Source organism: Physeter macrocephalus, chromosome 21 (assembly GCF_002837175.3).
Source record: "Physeter macrocephalus isolate SW-GA chromosome 21, ASM283717v5, whole genome shotgun sequence".
NCBI lineage: Eukaryota > Metazoa > Chordata > Mammalia > Artiodactyla > Physeteridae > Physeter > Physeter macrocephalus.
Genome location: NC_041234.1, coordinates 106,962,655 through 106,980,498, shown reverse-complemented (window position 1 = coordinate 106,980,498; position 17,844 = coordinate 106,962,655). Strand labels below are relative to the sequence as shown.

General features: G+C 43.5%; 1 protein-coding gene across 1 annotated transcript in view; it reads right to left on the bottom strand.

Annotated features, from left to right (window-relative positions):
• ADGRG4 (adhesion G protein-coupled receptor G4) overlaps positions 1 to 17,844 on the bottom strand; it is a 115,534-nt gene that overhangs the window by 23,918 nt on the left and 73,772 nt on the right. Inside the window, 3 exon segments of the mRNA XM_028482340.1 lie at positions 8,873 to 8,934; positions 11,004 to 11,171; positions 15,904 to 16,181. Of these exon segments, the coding sequence (XP_028338141.1) occupies positions 8,873 to 8,934; positions 11,004 to 11,171; positions 15,904 to 16,181 (508 nt within the window).

Here is a 17,844-nt window from a genome sequence, read left to right as displayed (position 1 = left end):
TCTTATAAAATGAGTATTATCATTTTCAATGAATGCTTTTAATTTCTGTAACTGGTATTATACTAAATATTATTCTGTGTCTTGCTATTTTTTTCTACCCAGCATGTTTTCAAAGTCTATACATGTTGCTCTATCTACATCTAATCCCTTGCTTCTAATTGCTGACAACGACTCCCAAACGTGTGTCCACCACATTTTGCCACTCCAAGTTCCTGTCAGCATAAGTAATGCTGCAATAAGAAACATTCCAATTTAGAAAAGTATTGTTGGTGAGGGTGCGAATAGTAAAGGCAGCTGCTTCTGAGCTGTGACTAGAGTAATGAGGTGCTACTGTTAGGTCTCCTTTTCTCCAACATGCTATAGAGCCTCGGGTGATGGAATTCGATCCAAATGTTTCCACTGGGGATGTAATCACGATTTGGGCTCTTCTGGTGCCAAGTAATTATGTTGGCAGCTTTCCTTCACTGAATCGACTAGTTGTTTGAATCAAGTAACCCAGTTGATCAGAGATCTTGACATTGTATAGACCCTCCACCTCTACCCTCACTCCCAGGAGATGAACTCACACCATCCCCCAGATCATGACCTCAAGTGGAGCTGGAAGGAGGCCTACAAATTCTTCTGTCTTCTGTCTCCTCCCTCAGCGCTTCCTCCTGTTCTCCATAGCAGCTATTTTAAACCTTCCTTCCTGTTACAATGGAGTGCCTCACCTTCTGTCTAGGAGGTATCTTTCCATCTGGGCTATGGATCCCATCCCCTCCTTCCTTGCTCAGTTGGCTAAATTGTACCCTCTCCCCCTCCGTATTTCAGTCTCTATACTTCAACTAGCTCTTGATACTTCCCATCACCATGTCAATGTGTTCAAGTCTTTCTGATTTTAATATGATAGTAAAAAAAATCTGTCTCAACCTCAATCCTTTCCGGTGACCCCCATCTCCACCACCACCTCCTGCAACGTAGCAACTAAATTTATTGAAAGAGCTATATTTTTGAGCAATCAGTGTAGGTTTAGAACCCTCCCACTGGCCTCATCCTTCCTAACTATGGATGGGTCTTTCACCAAAATGCCTGCCAGTAACTTACCACACTGATCGCAGACTCAAGTAACTGAAAAAGCACTTCAGAGCAGCTTCCCTTGAGACCATTCTCTAAGAATTAGTGAAATGTTTACAAGAAAAATAATAACAGCTAGTGAGGGGGGGGGTAGTGGCAATTGTTTCAATACTTTGACTCCCATGAAAAAATTCTATATGAAAAAAAAAAGTTTCCTTAAGCGTGAAAGAGCTACATTTGCCCCCCTACACACTCAACCTCCTGATCTCACTAGAGTTTCCTTGTCGCTAAATCCTGAAGAGATATTTCTCCCCTTTTCATATTTCCATTCTCCCCAGCATATTGTCACTACTTTGTCTGTTGTGAACCTCTCCCTTCTTGGCTTGCATGACACCTCATACTTTTGGTCTCCTTCCTACGTCTCTAGCCATTCCTTCAAGATGGCTTTTGCAGGCTGATCCACTTCTGTCGGGCCCTTCGTGTTCCTCATGTCTGGGCCTCCTTGCTTCCATTATTCCGCTGTATACTATCCCTCAATAATCACACTGATCCCTACAGTGGCTTTGATCGCCATCCATACCCCCCAAATCTCTATCTCCATCCCTAACTGCTCCCCTCTGATCCAGACCTACCTACCCAACTCCTTTCTAAACATCTACACCTGAATGTCCTGCAGGCATCTCAAAACCAGATGTCCAAGACTGAACTTGTCATCTTTCTCAACAATCCCCCTTTGATTACTTCTACTGTTACTATCTCATTGAGTGAATGATATCAGCCAAGACAGGGAAACTCAAAGCACTACACTTATTTGATCATTACTAAAATTTTATTTTTTTATTACTAACATTTTAAATTAAAAAACGTATATAGGCTTTAATTTTATAAAAATTAAAACAATCCGTAAGTATATAAAATAACAAGTGAAAGTCCCCACCAATCACTCTCCCCAGAGGTAAACCACTGTTAACAAGAGGGTGTGTATCCTTACAAACTTTCTGTGGGCTACATATATACGGATATGCATACACACAACGTTTTATTTTTACACATATTTTATCATACTATATGTACTATTTTGCAATTTGCTTTTTAGCCTAAACTATATTGTGGATATCTTTACATTATTAATCATATTGATGTAACTTATTCTTTTTATTAGCTGCATATTATCTCATATTATGTATAGCCCACATTTATTTAACCATTATGATATTGTTGGGCTTTAGTTTATTTACAGTTTTCACTGTTCCAGGGTTGCTGTAAAGAACTTTGCCCATACATCTTTGTATTTCTATGCTAGGATAAAATGCTAGAAATTGGATTTCTGGGGATAATTACATGTACATTTAAGTTTGGGTGGATACTGCTAAAGTACCCTCCAAAAAGTTTTTCCCTTCTCCTTTTCAGTTGAGAGACAGCATACATAAAGTGGATAAAATGCTCTATTTTAAGTGTGCAGCTGGATGAACTTTTATATGTGTATATTCCTTTGTAACCAACATCTAGATCAAGATACATACCATTTCCAGCACCCCAGAAATTTCCCTCTTGCACCTTCCCAGTATACACCCTTCCCTCAGAGATAACCACTATCCTGAGTTCTATAACCATCAATTATTTTTGCCTGTTCATAGAAATGAAATCATACTGTATATAATCTTTTATGTCTGGTTTATTTCACTCAATATATATTTTACATTTACCCATGTTGTTCCGTGTACCCATAGTTCATTCGTTTTTCACTGTCATGTAGTATTACTCTGTGTGAGCCTCCCACGATTTGTTTGCTACGACTGCTGACGAGTATTTGGGTTGTTTCCACGTTTTTGGCTGTTATGAATACCAAGCGGCTATGAACATTTGTGTACAAGTCTTTTTGTGGACATACGTTTGCATTTTTCTAAGGCGTATACCTAGGAGTGGAATTGCTGGGTCATAGAGTTGTTTAATTTTTTATTAGAAACTACGAAACAGTTCTCCAAAGAGGCTGTATCTATTTGTCCTCCCACCAGCTGTATAAATTGAAACCTCCAGTAATAGCGTATGACAGTATCACACACAGTATTGCTATTGGGCGTTTGGTTTCCTGTCTCCCCAGTCAATTGTAGGAATTGTATCTGTCTTATTCAGCACCGCAAACATAGTGGGTTCTCAATAAGTATTTGAGGAATTACATTTATAATTAAGTGACTTCTGTATATTATGCCTGAGGGTCTCTACCACACAGTTTCTAGGGTGAACATATGTTACTACAGACAATTTGTTACCGGTGTGGATGTTTTATTACCCCAAGGACAGTCCCAGTGTCTTATGCGTAGCACTGTGGCTTATATATCACTGCATCCTCTATGGTGTTTGGCAGAGGGCTGGGCCCAGAGGAAGCACCTGTAATGACCAGCATGCTGTACTTGGTCAGATAAACAGCTTAAAAGAATGTCCGACCTCCCTGAAACCTTTACTTGCTCACATTTCTGGACGCAGTCAAAAGGAAGCAGTCACTAGCTGTATGGCCACTGGCTCCAATGCTAGGAAACAGTCCCCCAACCTCAAGTCCACAAACCTATTTCTTTTTGGGGGGACATGTACAAGACTATTTATTGCAGCATTCTTTTGAAAGAGCAAACATTTGGAAACCATCATTAGGAAACCTGTTTAAAAAGTTATGGTTAGGAGACGCAAGAGGGAAGGGATATGGGAACATATGTATATGTATAACTGATTCACTTTGTTGTAAAGGAGAAACTAACACACTATTGTAAAACAGTTATACTCCAATAAAGATGTTAAAAAAAAAAAAAAAAAAAGTTATGGTTAGAGGACAACCCAGCTCACTGTCAGCCTTCACAACCTGATTTTTTAGGTCCACCAACTGGGGAAGTCTGATCCACTATAAAGTGTACCCCTCTGTCTCTACCCCTGAAAGGGCCAGTGTCTGAAGATTTGATGGAGGCTGTTACACTAGGTCTTTACTCTTCCCCTATAATTGCTCCAAAGTTTTCCATTCCTCTGGGAATTGGTGGGCTGAGGATTTATTTTTTAATCTTTTTTGCATGAACTAGGCCTTCATCAAAATTCACTGCAACCCAGATTCATTTCCATTTCTAGTCCCATTGCTGCCCCAAAACCAGCTAAGCATGATGGATGAGCTGGCTAACATTTTGAAGGTGAAAACTATCTGTCTACCTATCTATCTATCTACCTATCTATCTATCTATCTATCTATCTATCTATCTAACTATCTAACCATCTATCTAGTACATCCCCTGATTTGAGTGCCTTCCCCCTATTAATGTAGCACATCCTTCAGGCTTGCCTCCCCTCCCATCTAAGTGATAGAAGGTGTGAGCAAAAACCTTCCACCTATTTCTATGATGAATACTAGCTTCACATAAGTAAATCTTGAAAACTTGGGAATTTACCAGTCCCAACTTTTTGTTTAATTTACATAATCATTTGCATAAGACTGCATATGTTAAGGAAACATCTGTAGCTTTCTTATGCATTTAGATGAGATGAATTTTTTTTTCAATATTTGAAGTTACCACTTACTATTGATTTCTTTGGGGGCTTTTCTTAATAGTCACACCAGAGTCCTCCAGTGCAGGGCCCTGAATGCCATACGCCTCCCCCTTTTCTATGAATCTCACTTTGGGAGTGTCATGCCAAGAGTATGGTAAGATGGGGAATGTAAGCAGATTTCCTTCTCCCACAACTGAGCCCTCCCTATTCAGAGCTGAAGGGTCCTAGAAGTTGGGATCAAAATATATTTTCAGATATTTGGGGGAACTCTTAGAAAGCTGTATGGTGAAGCACCTTCACAAAAGAATGTAATCAGTTGTGAACCCTGGTGAGAGATGACAACAACATAGACAAATAACTACGCTCATTTTCATATACTGATTTTCTTTAGAGTGAGGTCAACTTATGTATCCAAGATCTCTAAAACTCACCTTTTCTAACAGCACTCTTCTCTATAATTCTGGGATGCTTATCTTGAACTCTTCAACTCTCTCAACATCCTGATATACCTTAGCCTTTAAAAAATAAGTGAATACATGATGAGGCATGAGACGTGGGGGAGAGACCTTCTCTTCTAAGCACTACTGTACACTTATTGAATAAGTATGTTACCGAATTAGCCATCGATTCAACCAAAACACATTCAGTCCTATATTGTATATCGTGGGCAAATGTGGATTTTTCTCCAACCTACTCATCCATTCCTAACAGCAGCCTAATTTCTTTTTGCAGAATGATTTCTCCCCCATTCTGGGTATTCTTGGTGGGGTGGTAAACCCAAGCTCTTGTCCTGCTACTGTGAAAACCAAAGGGCTCCCTGAAGGACTCCCTTCTGCCACATACCTCCTCTCACTACCCAGTACAGCACAAAAGTTAAGCTCAGCCTATCAGGAGCAGTCTCATGAGACTCTGAATCTTAAAGTAGTAACATAAGACTACAAGAAATTAGTTTTCTTCCCAGCAGTCGTGCTCTACCAAGAAGATTCCCTGACAGAAGACAATCCGCTATGGTTCCTGATTTGTAGACCTCTGTCCTTTTGCAAGCCCTGTTCTTTAACCTCCCCATAAATTATTTAAATTCCCCAAACCCATTCAACCAAGTCCTTTCTCCTTGGGTAACCAGAACTGACAGTCAAGGCTGTCAGTCAGAGACATGTGGCTTCTGTCGCTGGCAACCAAAGAACCTTGACTGAAATATTGTGTTAGGCACTAAGAGTACAGTGGTCAACAAGACAGACAAGGTTCCTACCTTCATGACGCTTACATATTAGTGGAGAACATAGGTTTACTCAGCACTGAGATAAGAGACCCCAGATTAGGAAAAAGCAGCTGTTGCTTTCATACACTCATGTATTTTAGGCCATTCATTCCTGCATTGCATGCAACAAATATTTATGGAGTGCCTACGGGTCACCACACATTATAAGTATGAATCTAATTCATTTCATTTGTTTCGTGTAATCAGCAGAGGTATAACTAGATCCTTCCTCCATTGCTCCAAATCCTTTGTGTTCCCTAAATGCTTGAAGTTCAGATGAGAAACACACCAATTAACCATAGGCCTGAATGTTGAGGATACAAGCTTTACCTTCTCTTACTTACCCTTCCACCCCCAAACTTCCCATATCCCTGGGGGTGGGGGGGGTAAGGGTTATCCCAGATGACTTGCCCTGGAGAGAGTTTAGTGCTCTTCAGTGTTTGCCAGTTTGCCCACAGGGTATCCAGAGCACAGCAGAGAATGAAAAGCCAGAGCCTGTGCCCTGAAGCTCCAAGGAGCTTTGTAATTACTTTTTTTCTTTTTAAAAAATTTCTATTGAAGTATAGTTGATGTAGGACTTTGTTAGTTTCAGATGTACAACAGAGCAATCCAACAAATACATTATGAAATGATCACTGTGACAAGTCCAGTAACTATCTGTCCCCATACAAAATTATTACAGTATTATTGACTATATTCCTTATACTGTATATTACATTGCTGTGACTTATTTATTCTATAACTGTAAGTTTGTGCCTCTTAATTCCCTTCACCTATTTCACCCCTCCCACACCAGGTCTGGGGACCAACAGTTTGTTCTCTGTATCTATGTCTGTTTCTATTTTGTTTTCTTTGATTGTTTGTTTAGATTCCACATATAAGTGATATCATACAGCACTTGTCCTTCTCCGTCTGACTTATTTCACTGAGCATAATACCCTCTAGGTCCATCCACACTGCTGCAAATAGCAAAATTTCATTCTTTTTTATGCCCGAGTAGTAGTCCATTATATATATACACCACATTTTCCTTATCCATTCACCTGTTGATGGACACTTAGGTTGCTTCCATAGTGGGTGGGAGTTAGAAGGGAAAAGGGGTTAAGTCATACTATGCTTCACTGTGCTGGAAAATGTATAACCCTCATCTCATTTAAGCCTCACTTCAACTCTATGATGAATGTACTGTTATTATTACTTCCCCAAGCCTCACATTTAGGAATCTCTGTCACATCTCTGCTAAGAGCTGGGATTTGAACTCAGCTCTGTTCTCTCCACAGCCCACTGCATCATACACATTCATGAGAGTAATGGGGGACTAAATGTGTGGTATCGAAACCCAAGAATTTATCTTTCTTTCTCATTGGAAGGCTCCAATTGTCTTTATTTATTTGTTTTCATTTATTTCTCTTTTTAAATGACTCTTTGATAGCTGTCCTTTTTTAAAAAAAATTATTAATTAATTATTTTTGGCTGCATTGGGTCTTCGTTGCTGCGCACGGGCTTTCTCTAGTTGCGGCGAGCAGTGGCTTCTCTTGTTGCGGAGCACGGGCTCTAGGCGCGCAGGCTTCAGTAGTTGTGGCTCCTGGGCTTAGTTGCTCCGCAGCATGTGCGATCTTCCCGGACCAGGGCTCGAACCCGTGTCCCCTGCATTGGCAGGTGGATTCTTAACCACTGCGCCACCAGGGAAGTTCTTGTTTTCATTTATTTCTTGAAGAGATAGTACACTCTCTCAGTACAAGATTCAAAAGTAAGCCTCCCTTCCTCCCTTGTTCCCAGATACCCAATTCCCCTTCCTGAAGACCCCCACTGATACTAGTGGCTTGTGTATCCTTCCAGAATGTTCATCTCTTTACTTGTTTCTACTTAAGGACAAACGTGAGCAGCCTGCCTTGGCTGAGAAGCCTTGGTGGCAGCGTGTGGGATGGGATTAGAAGGCCACCCATCATGCTTAGCCACAGGGTGTAAGGCAGGCAAAGTTCATCCTCAGGGTCACTCCGTTGCCTCTGGATGAGTCTTCTCTCTTCCATCCCCTACTGTTCTGCTCACCCTGACCTTTGCTCCCTAGGAAGAACCACCAGCTTCCGACAGCTCCTGTTCTGTTCCCTTCCTCAGAACCCTGCCTCCCGTGCCCTCAGGGGCTGTCTTGGTTGAGAAGTTCATCCCCACTAAGGAACTGATGGGTGTCTGTGGATTGATGAGCTACTGTTTTCACAAAACATGTTGACATTTTAACAAGGGGCTTCAATCAAAAGAGTAACTTTAGGGGTTTCCCTGGTGGTGCAGTGGTTGAGAGTCCGCCTGCCGATGCAGGGGACGCGGGTTCGTGCCCCGGTCCGGGAAGATCCCACATGCCGCGGAGCGGCTGGGCCCGTGAGCCATGGCCGCCGAGCCTGCGCGTCCGGAGCCTGTGCCCCGCAACGGGAGAGGCCACAACGGTGAGAGGCCCGCGCACCGCAAAAAAAAAAAAATAAATAAAAAATAACTTTAGTAAAGGGGATTTCAGGTGCTTTGTCAAGACAAGCCAACAGGATAGCATCTTTTTTGCCCAAAAGGTATGACCTTGTGACTTTTCTTATCTACTGCCTGTGTGGGTGTCAGGCCAACTGGGTACCTGGAGATTTCTGCCGCCTGAAATTGTTTGACTCTCAGCACTGTAAGGACCCTGATCACGATCTTTTTTTTTCTTTCAGGATGTAGACACAAGAGTTTTCGAAACAAAATCTCCAACGCTGTAGACAGCTCTTGCCTAACATATCATAACTATAGGCTCGTATCTTCTCTACAAAAAAAGTAAGAAGCAGCTATTACAATGAATAGGAGAATTATTCTGGCTTTAATAGTCACTAAATGCTATCTCATTCTGCCCCTTCCAAAATAATATTTAGAATACAAAGTTGGAGCAGATGCTTTCACAAAATCAACATTTCCCCCAATCTGGGGGTAGGGGAAGGTGGGTATCTCTGCTGGGATTTATTGAAGAAATCTTTGTTTGTGAATGGAATTCATTTTGATTTCCACAGGTAATATTCTTCTCACACAATTAGGCACAGCTTCACAACTCAAAGGAGAGAAACAGTTAAGATCGTCGTCAAGGTTGTCTGCATTAAAGAAAAAAAGAGCAACTTCAGCTGTGGCATTAGGGCCTTTGCACGTAGTAGAACCATAAGACGTGTTTACCAAATGAAGGGATAAATAGAAGAATTAGAAAGAAAGTAAAAGTTGTGGTGCTTTCCTCGGATACTTTAATCTAAATTTGGGGTGAATTAATTCATCCTGACAGCACTGTTAAGCAATTACAAGTGCATCTGTTTTTCCTGCCTTGTGAATAACAGGCTATGTTATTCACAGTAACCTTAACCTAGGGCAGGCTAGTCATGGACAAACCTTGGAGGCCTTCAGGAAGAGACAACATAAAATGATAACACACCTATCTGTATCCCCTATAAATTTGATATTCTTGCTCTGAAGGTTCAGCTGTTTCTCAAGTTTGAGAGTGCCTAGTGGTACAGAGGGCGCAAGTTTTCACTCGGTGCTAATGGAATCGAGTTTCTGGCTGCCATATGTCTGATGGCAGCATCCAGATTGCAGTCGTAGAACCTGTGGCCCAAGAGACTGGACTACCTGCCCCACTGGCTGAGTTACTGTCACAACTGACGAGCATCTCAGTGCTGGATGCAGGCCCCTGGGCTCTCCAGGTCTATAGCTTGGTCCAACGACATTAAAATCCTGGACATGGTATTTACTACTGCTCCTTCAAAGAAAAGTGTGTCCATTTGGGCTGTATATTTGCTGATGAAACAATATCCCTCAAGGACAGCAGGGGAGCCAAGCCTAACTCACCGTCTTGCAAATATTCCCCAATCAGACCCAACCATTATCCACTAAAAACCTTCCACAGCTCGTGCCTCTATAGGCCATGGCTCCCCAGTGGCTCTACATGGGCACCGACATATCTGCAAGTTAGCTGGCCAGAATTTGATGGACGCTTGTGGCCGTGGAAAGATTTTCTTCATATGCACCGACTTTCCCATGTAGAAGTGGAGGCGGAGACTCCGACACTAGTCAATGAGCCTAAACTGGAAAATGGTGTGGCCTCACACAGTCCTGAAGCTGGTAGGCCCTTTGGAGATGACCCATCCTGCCCCCCCACACCCCACCATGTTGAAGGTAGAGGGAATGCAGTTCCGAGTAGAGAAGTGATGTGCCCAAGGTCATGGAGTTAGTGACTTGAGCCAGTCTTCTGACTCTAAGTTTGGTGCCTTTTTTTTTTTTAACCCACCATACTGCTTCCAGATTGCCTACAGCCCTTGGAAATAGAACTGCTGATGGAGCCAATAGAATGAAAACTACAGGGGCATGAGGCCATTCTACCACCAGCACTGAGATGGTGAGAGAATGACTACAGCTAGGCCACCAGAGGGGTTCCGTGTGTGAACCGGAGTCTACTTTGGTCTTTAAGAAAGGCAACCAAAGGCCACTGCGCTATGGTCCATCTTAAAGCACAGAACACGGAGTCATCATAACATCACCTTGAAGTTCTTAAGTTTTTGCTCTAGTTTGCCTTTCTGCTTACTTCAGGCCTTTCCACCAATCCTTTCCCTACACTTTCCCTCCTAACACCCATCTCCACCTCACATCTGTCTCTGTACCTAGAAGCTTGGCTTCCTGTGGAAGAAGGTGAGCATCTAAGAGCCATGTGCAGCTCAGCCCGGTATTCTCAGTGGGGTGTGATGGGCACTAGCCTGGGAGCCAGGAGACCTGAGTTCTGGCCCCAGTTCTGCTGCTGACGGAGACTGTCCATAAGGCGTTCTCCTTTTCCCGCTTAAGGTTCCTCATCTGTAAAATGAGGGGGTTGCACTAGACAATGTATGAGGTGCCTTCGGATTTTAACAGTTTGTGAGGATTGTTTGCAATTACCCATGAATTTTTTTTCTTTACCTCCAGTCTCTTCTCTCCTCCATGAATCTAATAACCCACCGATTTGCACGTACTTAGTTCACTAGGTGCTTCTATGCACGCTTTCTCAGTCCAGAGTGAGCCCAGGTGTACACATGCACATGTGCATTTCGTTTTGAGGAGGAATCATTTCCCAAGACCACGTCTGTGGCCTCACACTAATTCAGTACCTCTGGAATATAAGTATAGACAGTGTAGCCTTTTCTCTCACCATTTGGGGAGCTTGTTTCTGAAGGAGTGCCTTGGGCGGAGCCTAAAGATTTGAAAATGGAACTAGTTGCAGTTGACTTGATGGATGGTGTCAACAAGTTGTGCACAAAGGTTTTCTTCGGTCTTTCCTGTTTCTGCCCAACATTGAGCCCACACCGGCTGCTGCCATCTGAAATGACACCCCAAACAGTTAAAAACAGAAAACTCATCAAATTCTACACTTCACATGGGTAAATTATACCTTAAGAATCCTGTTAAAAATATAAAGCGCAATGTACAGACTGTTCATTCTGGGTACCTCAAGGAGGCAGCTTTTCTATGAAGTTGTGAGAAGTAAGTTTGAACTATAATGTGTGGTACAGGCTGAGCCAATTCACTTACCAAGGAAGACCACTTTCCCTAGAGCCCAGCACAGGGACCAGCAGGTTACTGACATGCCCAGCAAAAAGGGACTGGATCTCTGTGCTACTTATAGCATCTTCTAGTTCAAGCATCGCCTTCCCTAAAGGCAATAAACTGAGCTTTGCATTGAGATTGAGCGAAGCTACCTGAATTGTATGGAAGAGCCTTTTGATGCATAGAAAACCAGTTTGCCTGAACTGGAGATATTCTCAGAGGCAACACCAGAGTCCACTACACCTCCCACCGCGCAGGAAGGGCCACTGGTCCATCTGGGCTGCCCACCAGCCAGGCATCTGCTCAGTCACCTGTTGGCTACAGGCCAGAAAGCCCCTGTGACCCAGTGCCCGGAACACCGTAGGCACTCAATCGATGTTCTTTTCATTGAATTGAGACCTAAGTGACAGCAAGGACAAGCAGTCCAAGGAATCTGGGCCAAAAGCGAAGCTTCACTATGTTAAAATGTGGCCGAAGTCACATCCTTCACCTGACTTCATTCATCTCCGCACAAAAGTACAAATCTTTTTCCTGACGTGGAAACGGCCTCCGTTTGATGCTGATGGTATATGAACTCAAGTCAGGAGACAAGTAAATCTCATCAGTTTGGAAAACCTGTAAATTCAATACCTTACCCCAAATGGCATCTTACCAGTATCCAGTCGCAACCACACGCATGCTCCTTCATTACCCAGTGGAACCCAAAAAGGAGGAACCCTAGCCAGGGGAAGAAGGTCAGTCTTTTTCAGCTTCTTTCACTCGCTGTCACCAATGCCTAGACTCAAGCCTACTCTTGTCACCATCAATACTTCTTCTAAGGAACCCCAAGGCCATTACTAGCTTTCTGAGGTCACCTTTCTAGCGTCCCTCTCAATGGCAGTGCTAGCAAGAAGGTCTGTATCAAGGTCTCATGTCAACCACAGTTTTCCTCCTGGGCTGCTGTCTGTCCTAGAGCTTCAGAGATAAGGTCTGCAATGGGAACCAGCCTGAGATGGCTCTCAATGATGCCCACATCCTGCCATTCACATCCTTATGTAGTCTCCTCCCATGTTGTACCAATACAATATGGCAGAAGTGATGGCATGTCCCTTCCAAGATTAGGTTATAAAAGACATTGTTCTCTCTCTCTCTCTCTCTCTCTCTCTCTCTCTCTCTCTCTCCAACCCACCCCCCAGGAAAGGATGACCCAGATAAGATTCAGAGCTGATTAGAAGCTACAATGGCAATTGTATTACAATATACAATGTGTCAAATCAACACGTTGTACACCTTAAATTTACACAATGTTATATGTCAAATATATTTCAAATTTTTAAAAAGACACATTAAAACTAGTGGTTACCAGCGGGGAGAGGGAGGGGTAGGGGACTAAGAGGTACAAAGTACTATGCGTAAAATAAATAAGCTATAAGTATATATCGTGCAACACAGGGAATAGAGCCAATATTTTATAATAACTCTAAATGGAGTGTAACCTATAAGAATTGTGAATCACTATACCGTACACCCGTAACATACAATGTTGTACAGCAACTATAGTTCAATTTAAAAAAAGAAAGAAAAGGGACGTTAAACTCTCTGCTTTATGGAGTGGGGAGCTCTCTGTCTCTAGGAAGTTTCAAGTGGTGGCTTGTGACTTCCTGTCACTTGATTGGAAGCTGGATTGGGAAGGTCTGGCTTTCCTGGCCCCAGCACTGACACTCTCTGATTCCAGGTGGGAGGCAGCAATCTGGAGGCTAAACGGCGACAAGCGACCAGTCCCACTACCTCCCCTGAGGGCTTTATCTCCATTTGTAACCAAACAACAGTGGTGAGGAAGCCAGCAGCCTTCACTCTTTTTCTGAGAGCAAATCCCAGTCTCCAAGCAGGTAAAACTCCTCCAGCTTCAGCAGGAGCAAGGGCCACCGTGACAACCAGCCCCTCTTACTGCTCTGATTTCCTGCATGGAGTTTAGCTAGTTCTCAGACTTAAAGGTTATTCTGTGAATTCCAATGAGCTGCCTGCCAGCTCGCCCTTGCTTCCTGAGAGCCTTCCTTTTTCTTTCCAATAACAGATTGATCTGCTTACTCACTAGCACATAGGCAGGAGGGAAGATGTCAGGTTTTTGTCACCTGCATTTTTATTTGTGCCTCCCTCCTTCAGAAATGGCTCATCAAGAGCATCATTTTTTCACACTTGACCACAGGGCAACCCCCTTCAGCCAGAATTACAAACGTGCCATCTGTCTTTGAAATGGCTAATCTGTTCACTTGTTTCATTGCATTCTTGTTTTGAATATTTGGGACGTGTGTGTGTGTGTGTGTGTGTGTGTGTGTGTGTGTCTGTGGAACTCGAGTTTGAAACTCAGAGCTCTGAAAACACCCCCTTCTGCAAGATGGCACATTCTACCTTGTAGGCGGGACTAGGAACTAGCAAGGCTTGGTGCTTGATTGACATAAAGCGCATCTGACAGACGGAGACAGCTTGGCTCTGTTGCTGTTGGATCTGGGCTTTGGTTTTCGTCCTCAGGAGATCTCCCATTGGATTCTGCATCTACCCATCCAGGCTTCCCGCTTAGACATGACTCTCTCCTTCCACCACAGGAATGGAGCACACGCTGTTTTTGCAAAACACCCCTCCCCCGCTTTAAGCTCTAAACTTCTTTGCTTTCTGGTTCTTTTGTCAGCTATTCCTTTAACCCCTCTTTCCATAAGGTTGAGTGTGTTTCTCCTCAGAACTCGTGAGCCCAAGAGTAGCCTGGAGTTACTGCTTAGGAAGAAATCCACACAGGCACCTAGTTCACGAATCTACCTCTGTCCACATTCTAGAGCAAGGCAGCTTCGTTCTCAAAGCATCATGCTACTGAGACCAGGCTATCTCAGTGGAGGCCAGGTAGAGTCAAGGGGTAAAGTGTAGAACCGTCACCGGGGCCTCGGTGGGCGATCTAAGATACAACCAAGCGCTGGTAGCCTCAAAGGAAACCATGTGACAGTAGTGTGGCGAGCTCCTAAAAATTCTGCCCCTAGTGTCAGAAGGAATAAAGATGGCACATGGACGAAGAACAGCATATTTTGTGTCTCTTTATATTCCAGTCCGAATTGACTGTGTAAGGTTGGTGGAATCCAGTGGGACAAAAGTTCCAATTGATACACTGCATTGCTCTAAAATGAGATGGTTTCTTGAATCACAGGAATTGCCGTCCAAGAGTATACTTTATTTTGGATTTTTCCCCCATGCCCTGCAGCACCTTGCCAATGCCTGGCCTATATTAACTGCAGAGCAACTCATATTTCCCAAGGTTCCTCAGGGGTTAACAACCACAATAACAAAGGATTCTGAGGGTTTTTAAATGTTAAATTTAAAACAAATGTTTAAAGTCCGCCCCCCTCCCCCCCCCCACGGGCAGAATTTCTCAGAGCTTGTACCATGCTAATGAACATTGTGTCATTTCAAGAATGGGGAGGGGTAGTTTTCTGCATTTCCCAAATTTCTTTGACCATAGAACTCTTTCTTGCGGAATCACCCTAGGGGACCACCAGTTCCCTGTACTCTGGTAAAAGGGTTTATTGAATGAATAAGTAGTTGAGAGCAATAAGGGAGAACTTAACTCAATGGACTGCCCAAGTCAACTCACAGCCTGCCCCAGTACCCCAAATGAGCTGGGCCAAACTTGAGGATAAGAGCGTGGGGTGTACTTTGAGACCCCCAGGAAATCATACTGCCAAGATGTTCCAATAAGCAACATCGGATTTTAACGAACAGCAGCAATTACTCAGAGGTGTATTAACCAGAGCCCTACCTTTTGCTTCTCATGCCATCTTTGGCCTACCATTTAATAACTTCATTAATCATTTGTTCCTTTCACCAGAAAACAGACAGGAGCCTAAAGAGCTACAGAGTCATTAGTTTAGGATCATCTAATTCAACCAGCTGTGGTGACTTTTTTAAGACTGATTTGTAGCAAAACCAAGACCAGAACCTTGGCTTCTTGCCGTGGCCCAGTGCTCTTTGCTCTCCACGTTCGATTCTCTATGGCTCTACCATTTCCTAACCTGGCTCCTTCCCACCATATGAGGATATCTGATGCAGCCAGAGTCTATGGGGTCAACAGTTTAATGTTTCTACTGTCCAGTAATGGCTATGTTCCATGGGATTATGTCTTCAGAATGTCAACACAGGTGTGAATCTGTACACTTACGAGCACAATGTGTTGATGTAATGAATACCGTGGGGTGTGCTGCCAATCAGTGTCCGATAGAGACACGGCCAACTAGCTGGAGTTGAGTTAGCTATCTGGATTTCTCTCTACACCCCTGAGTAAGAGAGAGTGGGCTCATTTAATGAAGCCCTAACATCTAGCCAATGTTTCTAGTGGCTACCTGTCAGTCACTGACAGCAGAGGCCTCTTGGATTATTTTTTCCTCCTTTAAAACACTACTGAATACTAAAGGTAAGATTTCCCAAAGCAGCAGAAACTTTGATGGAGGTTTAGCTAGCCAGAGAAAGTACAGAGAAGCAACAGTTACCTTGCAAAGTGTTAAAAATGGCAAAAAGATACAAGAAAAGGATCCTCACAGCTCCCCAGGCAAAAAAGGCAAACCCCCAGGTGAGGCCAAGCAAGAATGTCAGGCTGGTTGTGCCTTTGAGGTCATGCAGGATCATCTTCCGAGTCTTCTGGCTTTGGGATTTCATGGAATTCGGTTGAGCAAGAACAGTGCAGAACGTGGAGAGATCCATGAGAAATACGAGGCAAAAATCAGCCACCACTGAGATGTGAAAGACAGGATCATCTTTAATCCAAAAACTGGAAGAGACCAAGGAGAGAAGGCCATTGTGAGGTGGAGAAACATAAACTCCTGGGTTTTTTTTTTGGTTTTTTTTTTTTTTTTTTTGGCGGAGGAGAGAAGGCCATTGTGAGGTGGAGAAACATAAACTCCTGGGTTTTTTTTTTTGGTTTTTTTTTTGGCGGTACGCGGGCCTCTCGCTGTCGTGGCCTCTTCCGTTGCGGAGCACAGGCTCCGGACGCGCAGGCTCAGCGGCCGTGGCTCACGGGCCCAGCCGCTCCGCGGCACGTGGGATCTTCCCGGACCGGGGCGCGAACTCGTGTCCCCTGCATCGGCAGGCGGACCCGCAACCACTGCGCCACCAGGGAAGCCCCATAAACTCCTGTTTTGAATGCGACTCTGAGGGTCACTGAGTCAGTTTCATTTCACACGAGAACACCTAGGCCTAGAGTGTAAACCAACTTGACAGACCACAACCCCAGTCTCCTGAGCCCCGGTCCAGGGTTCTTCCCAGGGTCAAGTTAAAAATCCTACAGGATATTTCTGCCCTACACATGCAGAAACCTCTCAGTCCAATTCCCTGGGAGGCTATTCTCTTCCTCAATAGCAGAAAAACAAGTTATGTAATTCCCCCCGAAGTGGCTTACACCTGAGCTTTTATTTGCAGGATAAATTCTGCTTTGCATGATAAATTTCACAGTGAAAGGACATGGGTAATGACTGGCTTTTTGGACTGCTATATCAAATAGCGATGAGATCATCAGAGTTAATGAAAATTCAACCAAAAGAAGACAGCTCTAACTGTATTGCTTTTAAATATGATGTTTATTTTCAACCCCACACCACAGCTAGAGGTTTGAACTCCAAAAGGCAACACTGGCCACTGGATTGATTAATGGCTTTACAGTTTCTATTAAAGAAGAATTATGCAGTGATTTATATGAACAGATACTTCATCTCATAACATTTCCAATTACTACATGCATTACCTCTGATTTTTGAACATAGGCAAGCTTCACTAATTTAACTGTGTGTCAACTTAGCTGAGACCTCTTTTCCAGAGCTAGGAATATCCCCTGTGGTCATATTGTTCATGTTGGTGTGGATACTTTCATGTGTATGTGAGTTTGTGTGGGTCACAAGGGAGTAGGGGGAAAGCATTTAATTTCCCTAATAGAATCTAATACTTAGGGTTCCCCAGATTTGTGGTTGCCAAGGGGGAGGGGGGCTGGGGGAGGGATGGATTGGGAGTTTGGGATTAGCGAATGCAAACTATTATATATATGTATAACTGAATCACTTTCCCATACACCAGAAATTAACACAACACTGTAAATCAACTCTACTTCAAGAAAATAAATTTTTAGGACTTCCCTGGTGGTCCAGTAGGTAAGACTCCCCGCTCCCAATGCAGGGGGCCCCGGTTTGAGACCTGGTCGGGGAACTAGATCCCGCACGCGTGCTGCAACTAAGAAGTCCGCATGCTGGAGCTAAAGATCCTGCGTGCTGCAACTAAGACCCAGCGCAGCCAAAATAAATAAATAAATATTTTTTAAAAATAAATTTTCAAAAAGATTTTCGATTTAATAAATATTGCTGCTGCATTCCTGCACGTGTTTATTAGCCAATCTGAAGTGCAATGAATTGGGCATTCCTTGCAAAATGTCTGTGGCTTATAACGAT